This window comes from Mesitornis unicolor, unplaced genomic scaffold (assembly GCF_000695765.1).
Source record: "Mesitornis unicolor isolate BGI_N332 unplaced genomic scaffold, ASM69576v1 scaffold3710, whole genome shotgun sequence".
NCBI classification, from domain to species: Eukaryota; Metazoa; Chordata; class Aves; order Mesitornithiformes; family Mesitornithidae; genus Mesitornis; species Mesitornis unicolor.
Window position 1 is genome coordinate 133,251 of NW_010156151.1, and position 18,624 is coordinate 151,874.

The 18,624-nt window shown below is 44.8% G+C and overlaps 1 protein-coding gene across 1 annotated transcript in view; it reads right to left on the bottom strand.

The window, feature by feature from the left end:
* Positions 1-8,878: 8,878 nt before the first annotated feature.
* KCNQ2 (potassium voltage-gated channel, KQT-like subfamily, member 2) overlaps positions 8,879-18,624 on the bottom strand; it is a gene marked incomplete at its 5' end in the record, with an annotated part of 40,355 nt that continues 30,609 nt past the window's right edge. The window contains 2 exons of the mRNA XM_010180719.1: positions 8,879-9,598; positions 10,329-10,452. Coding sequence (XP_010179021.1) covers positions 8,879-9,598; positions 10,329-10,452 — 844 coding nt within the window. The remainder of the gene's footprint in view (positions 9,599-10,328; positions 10,453-18,624) is intronic.

The window sequence follows — 18,624 nt, forward strand, 5'->3', positions numbered from 1 at the left end:
CAGCAATGGATGTACCCTTGGCTTAGAAACATGTTTGGGACTGAAGTGGCTCTTACAACTGGTAACATTGGACCTAGAGTTGAATATCAGGCCAATGCAAAAATCTGATTACTATTTTTTCAATGGCATCCAGCAGTATTTAGCTGGAAAGTTTCGCTCTTTGTGCCTTTGTTTGATTTAAACACTGAAGGATAGGTTCTACTCAATATAGATCTCTTGTTGGTGAAAATAGGGGCAATATTAAATCCTAGGGGATGATTCATTTGGTGAGGTTGGTGAATTCTCTGTATAGGGGCAATAGGAGTCTGGGCACTGACCTGCTTGGAAAAACAGATTTATTGATTATCACTTTGTCATTTCTTTCGTAACTCTAAGATCAAAACTGGGCTTTCGATGACTATTCTTAAATGTCTCTTAACTAGGGGCTTTTTAAATAAGTAGGCAAAGGTAAAAGCAGTGATCCTGCCATCAAGGTCACCCTGTCACAGCACATAGCCTTTGCCCTTGGCTCTCCCATGGCATAGCACAACGGTTTGGCCACACGTCTAGGAATGGTCTTTTTGGTTTGGACTTGTGATTGGCACTGGCCGCTATATTCTTTTGTATGCTTGAAAGGAAGCCAAAGAAATTGTCATTTAAAGCAACAGCATCACTTCACTGCGTGGCCTGTGCTGCCTTCAGAAGTGGGATTTCTCCTTGGGATGGCACTTACACATCAATGCCCTTTGCAAATATTCCTTTTCGATAGAAATACATTATTGAAATAGCCATTTGTTTTGGTTTTACCCACTCTCCCACCTCCAAAAAAGAACATTTCCCCCCCTGTGCATCTCAGATGCAACTTTATCTGTTTTAAAGCATGTATGCACGTGTTTGCATACACATCTACGTACAGCAATACGTATATGCAGGTACGCAAACAACATGCACACACACGCTTTTGCAGCCAAAGTTGTGTTGTCCTTTTATCTTGCAGGTTATGACAAAGATAAACTGTGAACTTCATTCAATCTGTACAGAATTTACAGTTCAGATGGACAGCAATGAAGAATATATAGAAATACAGCAGTTATTAAGTATTTTTGGGCTGTGTGTGTTTGTTTTGCTCAGGTATTTTTTTAAGTAACATTGCAGAGGCAATCTCACTTATTTTAGCTTCCTGTTAAAATCTGTTTTAAGAAGTATTCAAATGCACTGTATTTGTTAACAAAACAAGATCTTCGTTTCCTCTTTTCCCAGTTACGTTGAGTCACGTCATAAACTAGGCAGGTGACACTTTGGTGTCTATTCAATGCATGTACGCTTATTACATGGAGTGAAACCTATCAGCATTTGGCATGTAATGTGCAGTCTGTGTGCAGTATACGTGGATAGTGTGCCCAAGTGACACTAAGCAAGATAAATTTCATAAACACAATGTCTATACTGGAGAAACAGGAATATAGTTTTAGTGTGTGGAGCATTGCTGTATAAGAACAGTGGCACCCACCTATATGAATTACCGATAAAAGAATAAAACATTTATAAGAATAATTTATTGAATCTCCTAAAGCATTTGATATACCACGCAGCAACTGCAACTATGTTTAAAATCTGCTCTTGATTTAAAATAACAAAATCTGTCATTTATCAGCTATATCATGTTTTGACTCAGTGTTCCTGAAAGTCTCAGGTTCTCTACTCCGTGAGAGAATTTTTTAAGGAAAAATGAAGAAACTTCAAATTTTAGGGTTTGGGTGGTGGGGAAGAGTAACCAGCACAGAAGGATCCCCATCGTGCCAGGAGCACAGAGTATTTTCAGCTCCAGGGAAGATGCTGGACACGTGCGAATAACCAGGCAGGACAGAAAAGACCCATCACCAGCTTTGATGACTTCTCAGGTCATCAGCAAGGCTGAACGTGGTGTCTACAGAGATACTAAAGGGCTGAGCCCTCTGTGTCCACATCTGTAATAAATCCCTTCCGTGAGCATCACTACATATGTGCAACACTGGGTCATGGGCACTGTGTTGGTCAGGTTTAAGGGATTACTGTGAAATGCTGCTTCTACTTTTAACAGGAGGTGCCCATGGCATGCTAAAAAAAAAGGAGGCATTTTCTCATCTTGGTTTGCAAGGCTTGTGCTGACCTTTTCTTGTGTGGAGTGGGAAGGAGAGAGCAGCTCCCCAGGTCCACAGCCATCAGTGTCAAATGGAGCTGAAAGTCCAGGGGAGGCTTTGCCGTCAGCATGACATTCAGCCTTGGTTTTGGGCCAGAACCATCTAATCTGGAGATTTTGGCATGGCTTCTACCTGAAACCATTAGCTCTGCCCTAAAATTATAGGCATAGCTGCAGGTGAAATCTAGCCTGAGCTTGGCACTGAGTTTTGGAAAGCTTTGCAGTTGCGGTTAGCTCAAGTTTCTCAGGACTAGGCAAACAGATGCTGCTTGAACAATTCAGCTGCAGCTGTATTTACAGGAATTAGGGGAGGGCAAGATGCTTCCAGGTTCACTGGCAGCTTTGGACATAGCACAGCTTGGACCAGCTGCTTTTCATTTCTCCCCATCATCAAGCTGGAGCCTGGCATGCAAAGCCACATGCGTGGACTGCCAACGGGGACTGGGGTCTCAAGAGTAGCTCTTGCTTCAGGGAGCAGAAGCATCACCAGTGTTAGAGCCTGTAAGCTCTTCTCTGAGACATTCAGCTTGACATGAAAAACAGAGCAGAACCCTCATCCCTGTTTCACCACCATCAGCTAAAGCCAAGGGACAAACCCTTGCAGGGTGCTGTATAGAGGGGCAAAAACCATCCCTGTGCTGAAAGGCTCCAGCAGAACAAACCAGGGATGTGGTGAGGCCACGGCAGCTCAATGAGGAAGCAAATAAATTGCTAATAAAAAGCAAAACTGTCATGCTGACAAAACATGAAGGCTCCCTGGTGCATCTGATGACGCCAGGCCAAAAGCAAATCTCAGAGCAGAGTTCTGGCATTACATCTTCACTTGTATATAGTCTGGACAGGGAAGGTGAGGCTGTGCGACCAGTGTCAAACGAGATTATGGCAGCAGTGCTAAGAAATACAAGAGACTGCAGACACCAGTGAGGTGGGCAAACCCTGAAGGCCTCATGAGAGCCTGTTATTACAGCAGGGAGAACAGAGGCAAAACGTTGATGGAGATACAAAGGTAGCTCTGCCTCTCCACAAGGAGAGAGATGCTTCCATGGGGAATGGATATGGCACAGCTGCAGGGTCTCTGAGACCCTCAGTGGCTTCAAACAGGGATGGGTGACATTTCCAAAGAGGAGTCTCCAAAGTCTGGGAGTCGCATTTCCCCCTGCCCCTTGGGCTGCACTGCAGGCACAAGCACACCTGTACACCAGGACTGGGTGCAGGTGAGGGAACCCTATGGGAATCAACATAGAAATATGGCAAGTCTCGTACATGTGGGTTCAAATGGCACCTCCTAAACGAAGACCAGGCCTCCATCCCCGGCACTGCCTGCCTTGTTCTGCCTGCTCCTCCAAACTGTCAGAAAGGGGTATCTGGAATGCTCATCTTCAGAGGCATCTCGATGGAAAAGAGGTTGTTACACACAGCCAACACACATCATATTTTTTCCTCCCCATGTACACATTTCAAGGAACCACGGGTACAAATGTGATTTTTTTACCCCTTAGTTACAAGCAGTAGAAGTGGAGTTCGTGCATGCTGTACCAGAGGGATGGGCAATGATCAGTCACAGCATGAAAGACACTTGGTATAGCAGTGTTACCTACAGAAGCACCGCAGTACCCTATAGCATGGGTCACTAGGAAGATGATTCCTCCCAAAAATGATGCTTTTGGCGGTGTTACCTCCTCAGGTACTACAGCAATCTGGGAGTGCAGATACAGCTGGAGCGTATTGCTGTCTACTCATCTCAGGCTGCATGCAGTAGCAGGCAAAATTGAGAATACAGGTCAGTGAGAGAGTCCAGAAAGCACATTCATATGTTAAAAAGGACCCGGCTGCTCCTCCTGCAGCAGCCGTTCCTTGCTGCTACCTAAATTATAAGCGTGATTAATACTGTATCAAAACGTGTGTAATCCCTCTCCCTCTAGACACTAATATAAGGCAAGCAGTATTGTGTCACTGGGGCATCAAACACTAAGATATACTAAAGAAGATTCCTATGCATTGTTATTGTTATTATTATTTTTAAAAAACCCTATTTTTATTGTTAAAAACCCAACCAACCCACACCCTTGCTCTAAGCAGATTTTGCTCTGTGATGCAGAAAAGTCAGGGTGTCTGTGTGCTAAAAGCAAGAGTTTGCTTTTAGACGGCTGAGCAGCAGTGACCCACGCGGGGCTGGGAGGGGAGGGGGCTGCCACCCTTGCCCCTGTCCCATGGCCCTCCACATCGCAGCCTCAATGTTACTCGCAGGTGAAGGAGCTTTTGTATCTGATTTCCTTGTTTCTGGTTCACGGAAAGGAAGCTGCTGAAAACAGAAGATGGTGACCCATGATGGACGGTGGGTGAGAGGATGCAGGCGTGGGCTGGAGGACCACAGGCGTGCTGGGACGAAAAGGATGGAGGCTCGGGGCTCACACATCCTGAGGGTTCACATGAGCATGGATGGAGAAACAGAAATCCTCAGCCTGCTCCTGGGCTTTTTAACATTCTCAGTAAAATACTCACTGCTAAGGGTCTTTATATGGGATAACTTAGGAATTTCAATTCATCTTTTAATACTTTCATTTTGGTTTTAGCAATAATATTGCTGTGACCACTAGTGGTCTGAGGATATAAGGGAAATGAGGTTCGCAGTAGCTCCCTCTTGAGAAAAATGTAAGTAAATGTGGTTTTCTTTTCTCTTGGATGACTGTTAGGAAGGGGAGCATTTGTATCTGAGGTGATGCTCTGGTTTCTCAGGTAGATTATACAAACTCGTTCTAAAAATTCACATAATTTAAAATCTTAAAAATCAATTAAAATGTAAAAATATACCTATTTATCTGTAAATAGTAATGACCCTGCAGAATTTATTTGGATCTATTAAGCAACATTTGAAACTAAATACATTTTTAGAAAACCTGATCTATCACATAGTCTGTCTAAAGAAATAGAATAGCTTTCTGAGCTGGACAAGAGGTTTGTTTTCAGTGAGTTCCTTGACATTTTTGTTTTAAAAATTATTAATAAGAAAATGAGTCAACAAGGAAATTCACATACAAAGTCTGCACTTGAGTAACATTAAAGTCCCTTCCCAAATGTTGGGAAATTCGATTTATGGCTAGTGCTCTGTTCCTGCGTCTCGGGGTCACGTCTGAAAGGCCACCTGCACAGAGACTGCGACATCTCCAGCCACATCTCCTGTTGGGAGACATGAACTCATGAGACATCTTGAACTCACACTTGGACTTGAAGCATCCAAAAACTGACTGTGGCTTCAGGTCCCAGCCTCAGGGATTGTTCCATCCCACAGGCAGGGCCATTTGCAGTGTTTCTGTTCAGACCTAGACCCAGATTCTAAAAAAAAAAAATAAATTAAATAAAAAATCCAAAAGCTTCTTGGCGACCAGATCCCAGGCTCTGGCCCAAGGTGATGGCTTCATGCTCAGCACAGGTGCTCCTTGAAACCAGGCTCTGTGCACACAACTGCGCATGGGCATGGGCAGCCCTGGACCAGCTCAAGGTGGCCTGCTGGATATTTGGCTTTCACGTCTTCTTCAGCTGTCCTCGGTCTCCTCTATCCACACTTGGCATTGTCTAAACCTTGTTTCTGTTCTCCAAAAAAATACAGAACCAAACTTGAGAGGAACAGGGGAGCAAAGACCAGCCCAAGAGACACTCAGCAGAGGGACAAAGGTTGCTTGTCCATCCTTTCAAAGGTCTTTATCATTAGGGCTGCATTACTAGCAAAAGAAAACCAATGTATTTTCTTTTAATCTAGTGGTTAACACCCCTTTGGGGAGATTACCACCAGGAGTGTGTGATACAAGCATGGGGGAACTGAGGGATTGGAAGTGAAGACTTTGCAGGATTTAGGATAGGAATGAAATTATTTATGTCAATAAGCAACAAGCAGGCTCTGTTCTCATTTAAGAGGCATAAATAATTTCACGGAAATAAGGAGCATTATTCACAGCTAATTCTGGTGTAAGTTAAACCAAAAATCCAGGTTAAGCTGTTTTGCCTGGATGAACGAGACCTGACAAATTATGGCACGGCTGTGGATAGAGACATGTGTGAGAATTTCTTTGAAAGGATGCCATGGATAAAGGTGGAATATGTCCTCCACCTTCCAAAAAAATTTATGTGGGAATTTTGTAGCAGCAAGATAGAATCTGTGCTGCATTTCTGTATGTCCTGTTCCTCCTCAGACCACACCAGCAGTATCTCCTTTCAAGTGTATAACATCAACTGGGCAGAAGAAAGGGTTTTTGCAGTAAGAACTATGAAAATGGATATTCAAACTAGAGCAGATAGGGCTTCAAAATGAGGATATGATGAAAATTACATCCCGTAAAAATTGTGCCTTTAAGTCCTGCTGACTTTGCCACCTACACTAAAGACCAGTCATGTACCTGTGCTGAAACTGGACCATACGACATCATCCTCATCCTCATCTGGAGTTTCTGCCTTTATATTTCTGCCCTTCTGTGCCAAATTTCCAGCAGGCCTCAAAAAGTAATTGCAAACAAATAAGTTAATAAATCTTCGTTACCTCTGGCTTGAACAAAATTTGCAGTGAGCAGCTGGCTGTAGCAATGTTGATTTTTGCCTTGCCCAATGCAATTTTCATTCTTGTGGTCACTGGAGGCAAAAGGTGTTTGGGAGCACAAGCAGAGAGGGAAAAATTGCAGGAGGTAACAAAAAAAATGATCAAATGGGAAAGCAAGGAACTAGCATGGCTGGAAGCCTAGGTTCCCGCTAAGAAAAAATGTTACCCTCCTGAATAGTGAAAAACAGCAGGAAAAAATGTGCAGAGCCTTTCCCCACTCCTCAATCTCAGGTGAAGAGCAGTGTGTTGGTCCTGAGCACCAGCAGAAGGATGGTTTTATTTCCTGTCTGCAAGCTCTCAGACTGCACCCACAACTCCTCTAAGGCTAAAATAGCACTGGGGCTCCCCTGGTTGCTGCCTCTTGTCAAGCAAATAGGAGGAGAGAGAAAGGCTGTGATTCTCCCTTTGCCCGAAGCAAGTCAACGTTCAACCTTTCAAAGGCCACGCAGAAATGAAGTTGTCACCTAAATATTCTCAAAGCCTATGGGGATATGTGGAGAGATGGAGTTTGAAATCACAGACATAGCCCTGGCAGAAAACACGCGTCGGATTTGGGCTGTAGATACATGGGAGGGTTCAGAGGCACAATGCCGGCCATGGTGTCCCAGCCCTGGAGATGGATCCCAAACACACATTTCCTGATACACCTCCTTGAAGAAAAGTACAACCAACCTATCCATGTAAAGGATCACTTTGTGACTTCATTTTGGTCCCAAAAGAAACTTTGAGCATCACTTTTCCCCTTGTCTTCCCCCAGCTTGAATGCGCTGCTGAGGACCCCGGTACTGACACAAAGATCTTTCCAAGAGAAAGTACTTTAACAACATCGAAATGGGACAGACTTGGGTTGGCACAACTTGCGGGCAAGCACAGGTAAGAGGCTTCTGAAAGACCACGAAGAAATGAAGAAGCACCTCTTAACTCAGCTTGAGGGCTCCAAACAAAACCGAAGGATGTCCCGAGAAGATGGGTGTGTGATTCTTGGCAGGGCAGAAGAAGAAAGGGAAGATTTTCACGGGGCATAGTGTGTGCAAAAGTGTTCAGGCACGATGCAAACTGTAAGAAAAGGGCCTGTTCTGACCAACAGGGCTTCAAAAGGATGGAGCTCAGCACTTAACTCGCAGCAACGCGTGACCATAGCATCTTGCATATCCACCCTCTCCCTTTGGCCGTGTGGCTGTGCCTCCACAACAGCACTGTGGGCCATGAGAATGGCTTCACCCCGTGGCAGCCCTCTAGAGGGGCTGCCTTTGCTTCCAAAGCATCTCCAAGTCTGCTGTCAACGGGAGGAGAGATAATTAAATATAATACATGGTTTAAAACATAAAATCCCAGCCCCGCAATCTCTTGCCCTTCTTCTCTGTCTCATTTCCCTGCCCTCTGTGTTGTCTCTCTTCTTGCACTCAAGCTCATATTTCTGAGTTTTTCAGTTTCCTAAGATGCAATAATTCCCAACCTGCTCTTGGTATCCTAACTTGTCCCGCTCTGAGGCCATGTCTTCTGTTCATGCCAATATTCCAGCCACCATCCCTTTCCTCCAGGGTCCTACGCAATTTTTCCATGTATTATATTGGAATTATACCACCTTCCTGACGGTTAATGAGGAACCACAGAGTAACAACCCTCCCCCCATAATTACACGTGACCTGAAATCTAAGCCAGAAACAGACACGTGTTCATTCCACAACTCCAAAAGACCTAAAGGTGTAATCACCAGTGCCATGGCATGGCAATTTCCGCTAAGACTTGTCAGCCACCAATTACTGTGACCTCCAAAAGCCATGGCCGGGTGATTTATTCCTGCCCTGCACTTCTGAAGATTCCCAAGAAATGCAAATTGCCTACCCTGCACCATGAAATAATTTCACCTAATGATCTTAGAAAGAGAGTATGAAAGAAATCTGGACTTCACGGCTCCAGTTCGCTCACCACCGTGACCTCTTCCACAAATGCAGGCTCGGACCTGCTCGTTTTACCCCCCAGAGTAAGCTGCAAGAAAGTATCCGCCAGCTAAGGATGTCCTAGAAGGAGGAAAGCCTTAGCTGTCAATCTCCTTGAGAAGTTGGACGCGTGGACAGCTGGAGCGGGCAGCTGCCAGCGCTCGGACGTGGCTCGGCGGCTGCGAGAAGGCTTCACTGCCTGGGGGCTGACCAGCCCATGTCACTGAAAGGTCCCTCGCCCGTGGCCGACCTGGGAGGAGGACCGCAGGGCGTGCAGAGGTCAGAATCGGTGTCTGATTCCCCTTCTGCAATGTAAGGTCTGATTTTGGCCACGGCTGCATAGCAACCGTTGTTAAGGATGTCCAAATTCTCTTTGGACTGGGAGATGCTAAAGCCGCTGAAAGAGCGCTCCAGTTCCTCGTGGTCTACCGAGGGGATGGAGATGGACGTGTCGCTGTCTCTCATGGCGCTCTCATGGTGTTTGGTTGTAATGTCTTCGTTCCTCAGGTACTCTGCGCTCGCCCTGTGCCCGCCGCTGTATGCTGACAAGGAACGCTCGTGGGAGGGTGGAGGTGGGATGCGGACTAGCGAGCCAGGGTCTCCAACAGGCGAGGACCCATGGCTTTGCCGCTGGTAGACCTGCTGCTGGCATGACGTTGAGGGTGGGCATGTGTTGGTCGGGGCTGGCGGGGCAGAGAAGTTCTTCTGACCCATGGAGCTGGTGGACCTGATGATCTTGATGATGCAGCCATTCTTGTCAATGTGCTCCCTACTGTCTTCGGGGCTGTGGTAGGGAGGTGCTGGGTCTGGTTCTTTGGACCCAAAATAAGCCTCTGTCTCCGTTGGTGGGATGCCCATCCGCTGCATGTAAATGTTCACCAGGAAGTCCAGCTTCTTCTCCATCGACTGAACCTGCAAAACACCACAGTTCCAGTGCTGCATACAGGTTGAAGCACATTAACATCCTGAGTACAAGCATCGTACAACCCATCTAGGCACAAGTGTGGCTCTGGGCTTCATAGATGACCTCTGCCTACACTGACCTACACCAAACTGAAACTTCTAGTGAATATTTAATTACCCTTTTCTGAAAAAAAAAAGAACCAACAATTTTCCACCTTTTTACAGGGTTTTCCTTAAGCTCCTATAACCTTTTTTGATGTGCACCAAATTCCAGGAAGGCTGAAGCACACCTGTATCCTTCCTGTGGCTTTCAGCTCCTCACTGCATTTGGCACTTGCCTGGGCTCAGATGGAGATTTCTGAGCCTTATCCTCTAGGAAGATTTTAATCTTCACTGAGGCCAGCACCTACAGCAGTCAGGCTCATGGACTCATTTGAAACATGAGTTTGGTGGCAAAGAAACTAATGTGCCATTTTTAAAAAGAATGTAGGTTTTTTTGTAAACTCACTAAAAAAAGAAAGACTACATGCCACAAACTCCAAAGTGACTGTTTTGAAAATTATACTTAGGCTTCTAAGACATTTAGTGCACTTTCATAACATCCACCTTGTTTCTTTTTCAATAATATTCTTAGCTTTTATTATTTTTTTTCCTAAATGAGGGAGAAATAAGGCAAGGAATAAACAACTCAACGCATGCAACACCATCTGATAAGAACCCCACTCCTGACCCAATATACCTGTTTTTCAACTTTTCCAAGCCTGCCCATCATGCTGGGGTCTTCAGGCAGCTCCCCCTCCGCTGGCCCTTTGGTCCGATCCTTGTCAGTCATGGAGGATCCTCTCCCAACGATCTGGTCAACTCTACCGGGATCAGAAAATTGCCCCCCCACCCCCGGAAAAGGACCTGGAGTCAGCTGGAGGCAGCAGGCGAGGAGGGCTCCGCTTGTCGCGCCTTCGTGGGACAAAGCAACAGCCTCTCTCCCAACTAACACTCCAAATTACTCACAGACACGCAGTGGCACTGAAGTGTTAATTCAGATGCAAAGTTCAGAGCAGTATTAGCAGAGTTTGAAATTATCTATTTCTGTTTATACAGATAAAACCTGGCACATTATGCACAGTAAATTTACCCACTGCAAAGAATTTCTTTAGCTGGCTTTCTTCCAAATCAATTACCTTCTTATTTGTACTGAGAAATTATTATTTTGGGGGAAGATCAAGTTTTCTGCCTAGCATATGTCAATGGGATTTTTTTCAGTCTTTGCAGCAGTTTCCTCTCCTCAATGCAAATGTAAATATGTAATTCTCATGTCCACAAAAATGAGCTGCTTGCCCTAAGATCCAAACAGGTGTGGTGCTGTTTTAGTGGAATTGCATCAAGGCTGGATTTGGTCATAACACACCAAACATTACCAAATTGTCTTCACCTCAATGCTATGGCAATTCACACCTGTAACATTAGATGCCTTCTATTAGCAGGGCCCCAAGCCAGTAACAACAGAGGACACACTCACAAATCAGCAGCTAAAGCTACTGGGCATGTTGTTTGGCACTAACGTAATTACACATTACATTTGCAATTTCTCATTCCCAGTCTAGAAACACCTGGGTTGATATAGAGCTCTGTATGCAGAGGAAGAAGGAGGGCAGAGCCAGTTTAGAAGCTGGAATTCAATTTTAGCTGAGGCACCAAATAAAAATTTTCTAGAGAGTAACCACCAGAGCTTCTTGATCCCTCAAAAGTCAGGGGAGGAACTCAGTTTTGGAATAGCTTCTTAATGGCAGCCCAGTTTGTAACCTAATTTTACATCAGGCAAACTTTACTCTTGCATAATGCACCAAACGTAAGGGTGGCGGGGGAAAAGAAGGGTTAATTACTCTGACTGAAACCAAGTTGAGGTATCTTGAGCGGAAAACTCAAAATGCTTCTTACGCAGTTCTGCCGTGTGGGCCATGGGTCCATGCACCAGGAGGAGGAAAAGGAAGGAGCTGAACGCAGACAGACAGGGGAAAATGAGCAAACAAAAATCAAGGAAAGGAATGAGACGTGAGGGTATTTCTAACACAAGAGCCATTTGTTGTCTTTACATTTGACAGAGACTTAATACATATGTTGGCTGTTGACATTAAGGGACAGATACTGGTGGGTATGGGCCAGTGTGGCTCCCTTGGCTTATATGAGAGCAACAGCAGTTACAGCACCAGAAGACCTGGCTCAAGGAAATGAACTGGATGAGCACATCACACCAAAGACAGAAAATAGAAGCCATCAATTATTTTAGATTTTATCTTTGATCCCAGAAGATACTTCATTTGGGCAGGGATATGACAGAATACTGTTCTGTTTAAAAAGTCGTGTTTGATCCTTTGCTTATCAATATAAGCACAGGAGTACAGGGAGCACCAAGTGCTATAATCACAAGTGTGAGGAATATGCATGCCTTATTTCTCTCTTGTAATGGGAGAAGGAAATCACTGATGTACAGGAACTCCCCACAAGGGATGCAATTACTGACATGACATAGAGCACAAGAAATCCTACGACAGTGTTGCTACCATGTAAGCAAAGAGGTATTGAATTGGATACCTCGGGCTACCTTGGTTTGGAATCACAAGTCAAGGCGTAGTACAGCCACTGTACGAACTCCTCTCCTGTATGCACAAGCAAGTAGACTAGTGAAACAATGAACATGTGTTTAAAGAGGCACAGAGTCTAAACGCTACTGGATATTGCAGAAGGCCAAGAACAATCGGGGTGCTCTGTCCTTGTGTCCCATTCAGCACATCACTAACACTGAAATGCGTCCACTAATGGAAATGAGATGTCCTTCAACAGTTGCTGAGTAGAGCAGGGAGGCAAGACAGACTGTAACAGAGAGAGGAAAACTGAACATTGCTGTGCCACGGTGTATCGTAACAGCAGAGATAGTCTTGTGCAACCCTATTTCTAATCCTGCAGAAATTAAGGCATAAATTCTGCTCTCTTCCATGTCCTTAAAGAGAAGAGCTACCCAGTAAGTGAACCTTACATGACCCATGTGAAGCACAGGAGGCCAGCTGGTGCTTCACAGATGGAGTGACCACCAGTATCATATAGAAGAGCACTGACTTCTTCCATCACCTTCAGGCTGGACACAACTTGCTTGTAGACCTGCTGTGATTTAAAAGCAGGACTGATGCCCTTCACAGAGCTCACTTATAAAGCATTCAGAAGCCTTTGCCCAGATACCATTGATACCAGAGCCCAGCAGAATTTCTACCTGATTCATTCCCTTTGTGTCTATACTTTAACATAGTCTTGACTATGGTCATCTTCCACAGCTCTGAGAAACCGCAGAACCAGATCTTGCCTTGGTCTGCACTGAGGACTGTGTGGTGGGCAGCTGTGGGCCACCGACTTCAATGCACAGAGGGGAGAAGAAGGTGAACCAAGTCCTCTCTTGATGGGAGAAAATAGGCTCGAGGTCTCCCATCCCTCTGCTTCCTTCCCATGGCAGAAGTTAGACCAGAGGAGGGTGCTCCCACACTCAGCAAAGCACAGAGATTTCATTTACGCTTTATCTGGTACAAGCAAAGAGAGGAATTTCCTCATGAGCTCCCAACCCACCTGTACCTAGCTGAGGACTGGAAAGAGCAGGAGGTCCTTTTAGCCATTACAAAAGAGAGTCTTTGTCCAAATTGGGTAGCAAAGCTCAAAAGATGAAGAAGAGAGAACATATTCCACCTTTGCAAGCAGAGGGAGATAGTGTATATGTTCCTACTGCATGCCAAAGGACCACGACACTTCTGAAATGCCAGACCTCACTACTGCACTGCATCCCATGGAGAGGCCTTGTATCTTCCCAACACTTATTTTGGCTGTACCAAATACACATGTGCAGAGGGAAGAATTCAGCCGAGGCTTTGGCAGAATCAGCCCCGTGTTTTTCCTTTCGTGGCAGAAGACGATTCAGAAATTCCTACCGATGTACGACAAACTGTGCCACCTGCTGTCCTCAATAGGCTCTGCTGGGTCTTAGTTTGGGAGGGAGAGAGAAAGGGGGTTGCTCTTTAAAGTGAACTTCGATATCTTTCCTTCTTTCTAATGATACAAAAAAAATGTAAAGTCTTGCATCAGCCACAGTGCAGGTTTTCTCATGCTTCATTATGCTTCATGCTAACAGTGCATGCAAAGAGGTGTAATATGTCACCCTCGGGCCAGAAGCAGACATCAAAAGGTCAAACGGCTCAAATGAGATAAAAATGAAGTGTTTGGGGATATATATTCAATTCTTTTCTTTTTGTGTTATCTCTTATAATTTTCTGTACACAATCCAGGCATTGAAGCCAAACCCCCTTCATCCATGTCACAGGACTGGCTACTTACCTCCTCATTTGGCAATAAAGTTTGCTCTAGACATGTTTTGACCAATATTTGTTCTCTAAAAATTACAGCTGAGGTTGCACCTATTCTATGCTAATTCAGCTGATCAAGGGAATTTAATCCAAATTGTCTGTGTGCATGGAGCAAACACCTTCAGCCAAACCACAGTTACGGACATCCATGAAGGTGTCCTAGGAAACTTTTGGCTGAACCCTTGTCACTAGAGCACCCCAATACAATCCATGGGGTTTTGACAGCTCATGGGACATCACTCAGTTTTTTTCCCTTACTGGAGGTTTTCTTATGATCTGGGCAGCATTTGGCTAAAATAAGGGTGTGAAGCCTAAGGAGGAGAGGCTGGTGGAGTCCATAGGGACCACACACCATGTGCACCCATGGCATGGACTTATACTATATTGTCCAGGAAGATGATGAAGGCCATGGCAGCAGCAGAGCCTGACCCAGAGTTTTTAGATTTGGGCTCAGGGCTGCTCAGAGCTCTGGTTCCCATCCATCGGGCACCTCGAGTCCCTCACAAGTCCCACTGGTGTCTGTGGGAGGATGCAGCTGCCGAAAATTAAGCACAGTGTAAGCCTTTTAATGGGTGGGAGCAGAGATCTCAGCAGCCTTCTGTACTCTGCTGCTTTCTGGAGCCTCTCAGCCACAGCTCAATAAAGAAGAAATGAGAAAATTGATTAAAAAATAGAGCAATTATTAAAAAAAAAGTCTTAATGTCCCAGGAGCCTAGTGGGCATGTGTGAACAGATTTTTAATCTGGCCTTTAGCATTAGAAACTGTAAAAAATGTGTGTGGGGGCAAGTCATTAACATTAGGCTGATATAGCAACAGACTTAGAGTGAATAAAATAAATATCCCAGCTTGAGGCTTTCCCCCCTAGTATCCATCAATCAAATCTTGCTGCCAGTGAAGGCTTGTTGCACACCTAATCTTAAAGGTTAAATACAACAAAATCCATTTGAACATGTATTTTTAGTTTAAAATCAAAATGCTGCTGCATGTAAGAAAGTTATTTCATTTTTGAAGACTAGTTTTGGACCTCATCATTTGGCAGGGAGGAGAAACGGGAAAAATGCTTTTCTGAGAGCATCTTTTTTCCAAGCATAAATCTTGGTGCTTCTGGAAAATTCTCGTATATTTTTTAATCTCTGAGCTAGCTGAGTGGGAAAAGGTAAGCTTTCAATATTCCTTTTACTCACATTCCTCTGGTGAAGATTACTCAGAGCAGCTTAAATAAAAATCAAGAGATTTGTCACGTATTAGCTCTTGGGGAGGGCAAGTATATTTAGAAAAAAAATATTTGAAGCTAAGCTTGCTGCATTTAAAAATCATCTACTATTTGTGCATGGAAAATTACTTTCTGGCAAATATTTACAACTGCCTCGGGCTCCGGCGGTTTCAATACAAGGTGAAGACAGAGTTTAGCTCACGGCCCTGCGGACCGGACCTCAGAATGCCCTAAAATGGGCACTTCACTGAAAATACATTTCATGCCATACCTCATGGCATCAGCTTCAGGTAAAGTTTTACCTTAGGACAGAACTTAATAAAGGCAATGAGAAAAATCTCACTGCATGACTACGGGCTGGGTTTGACTCCTGCTCTTCTTTTTGCTTGCAAAATCAGGAATATCTTTTTTTTTTTAATATGAGTCCCATGGTTGTAATATTTTAACACATGGTGGTCGGTAGAGTTGAAACAGCAAGAAAAAGAGACCACTGTGTTCCCTGGGTATGAAACACTTCATTCTTACTTTGCCCACTGAAGTGAACTGATTTCATAGCACAAAGAACTGCGAACAGAGGCTCCTTCACTTGTGCGTGGAGTGTTTCATCTTTTAGAATGATAGTTCAGTTTACATTGGCTTTGTGGGTAAATATTTCACCTTTTACATTTGAAGATAGGCTTATAAAATAAGAGATTTTGAAAAGAAACAATTTTGCTTTCTAACACCTAGAAGAAGACTGAAAATAAAAAGTACACTAGCTGAAGAAACTGATGGTTATTGATGACTGCATGAACGTCCCTTTTGTTTTTACCTTTGGCTTGCCTAGTGCGAAAACTCATTGCTGAAACAAATCAGAGCATACCCAGAGTAGCAAACCCTTATAAGTCACGATTTAGCAAGCTGCACTGCTAAGGGATAAATGCCGTCATATAACTGGCATGAAAGGGGTTTGACATTAAGCAAATGAAAAATCCAGAGAAAGCGGCATTTTGGTGAATCCTAACCTAGGCGAGTATTGGGGAGATTCTTTGGAAGAATACATGGGTCCTTTGGTTGGATACTTCTTATGCCGGGGAGTTGAAGGGGGCGGGGGACCCACAATCATATCTATCCTGGCAAAGTAAATAAGAAAAAAGACACCAGCAAAATGCATAATGAAGCAACACGGAGAGAAAAGTTGGTCAGAAAAGTTGCAGAAAGAAACAACTGAAAAACAGAACGACAGAGAGAAAAAGAGAGAGAAGATGAAAATATATTCCGCTGGAAACAGAAGGCTCTGTCCTACCACCGGGTTGTTGGTGAAAGCCAGAGTCTTACCCACCCCAGGGTAAGATGTGGATATTTAGGCACCACTGAAACATCATTAGGAAATCCCCCCACCCCAGATATAACAGGCAACATGCTTCACCCTTTGGAATATATTTGCATATGTGTAGCAATATCCCATTGAGGTGGCTGGATATGAAACAACATATATTCATTCTCCTTTCCGTTCCAGTGCTAGATAACACATCCTCAGCTTGCTCAGAAAAGCATGAGCTGTTGGAGTCAGTGAGTTACGCCGCGGGATTGTGTAACTCAATGAATGGGAGACATCCATGGTTGGCAAGGAGTCAGGATGAGACACGAGACAGTGTGAACACAACACTGAAAAGAGCACATTACAGACACACCACAGTGACAGAGGCATTAATGATTAAAGAGGAAAGTGCATGTAAACACTCCAGAAATTCACTTGAATGCAGCTTTAATCCACCAAAGCCCTGGCTACGGGAGGTCACAGCCAGCCTTGTTGAGCTGAGCTGGCAGGGAGAACACAGGGCTTTGATTGCTGAAGGAAAGGGAAATAAAAATATCTGTTCTCCTCTGAGCTGCCCTGTGAAACCCTCCCTGGGCTCCACTGCATGGGTGCACTGTACTTCCAGTGCCAGTTGGTCGTGCCTCAATGTTGGCCATGGCTACCCCAGGCCATCTTGACTACAGGTGGCCCTTACAGTTCTACCAGGCAAGTGACCAGCCATGGGACCTCTTGGTGCCTATCTGGCTATGATGATGAGTGCTTCAGTGGATGACCCCAAAGGAGTCTGCTCCCATCATCATCACTGGTCTCCTGCTCACTGGGGACAGTGAAACCAATGAAGCTGCCTGGTAGGCCTGGATCCCAAATCCAAAAAGCAGCTCCTGGTCCTCCTGATGTCTCTGCTTTGAGGTGGATAGCCTAGTCCAGCCCCAGCAACCTCAGCCTCTCAGTCCCACAGGTACAGCTAAGAGGAGAATTGAGTTTGAAAGCTGCTGCTCGTTTACCTCAACCCCCTCCAAAAAGCAGCCAACCAAACCCCTTTGCCTTTGCAGCACATCACTCCAAAGGATCGGCAATGGGTGACTTGGGTGGATGGCGAGGCAATCTGCCACACTAACTTGGGGGGTTGAAAATTTGGGTGTCCCACCTGGAGCCAGTGGAGATGGCAACCCCAATGGCTCACTACCCACTGTGGAGGCAGCCCAGAGGCCTCATGTTTCAGGTTATTAAATTTAGGATATATAAATCGCCTTCTCTACCTCTTCCCTCTCTAGATTCAGCCACACATCTTAGATCTATAATCACTGAATTCACACTGAACGGGGGTGAGAGGCTCAAAGATGGGAAATTCTCCAGGATATTTTAGTCTCCATCACAAGGGAGAAGTTACCTTCTGGCTGCATGTCTGGAAATGGGAAGCGCGCAGTGTGCAGCAGCACTGAGAACGTTACCTCTGCTGCTCGAACATCAAAAATAGCAGAGTTAAAACAGTCTCTGAGAGATTAACAGCAGAAGAGAGATCCCTCTTTTTCCTAAGACCATTTTCCTACTCCATTCCTGGGGTTCATATTAGCTGCTTGCATACCCTGACATTTTTTTGCACATTTGCTGACTCTACCAGGGTCCTAGATGGGTTTGAAATTAAAGCAAAACTTCCTCAGTGGCTCGAGAGGAAGCTGGGCTGCCACAGCCATCAAGGGAAATACTTTAATTCTCCAAGTATAAAAGTAAATGGTATATTATTTTGACTGAAGATAGCCTATGGACAAGCCCTGTCTCTGTTCTGGGTGTCCTTCAAGCTCAGCAGAACTGAGGCTACTTCTGCTGAGCTGGCACAGCTAGGGGTGCTGGGGGTTTAGGGTCTCATTTTCAATGTGGGAGATCAGGGCTGAGGGAGGAGTGGTCAGACACAATGGTTTAGCCCAGATCCTCTGTTACAGGAACCAAATTAATCTGTTGTTTTTTTTTCAGGAGAAAATTAAATTTTAAATGCCTTTCTTGGTTCCTTTGTCCCTTTCTCACTTTTCTTAACTCGTTAAACTAACTAATCTCCCCCTAAAATTTGAGCACAGAAGCTGAAATGCAGCTCCCAGATCCTGTTACAGGAACCAAATTCATCTGGTT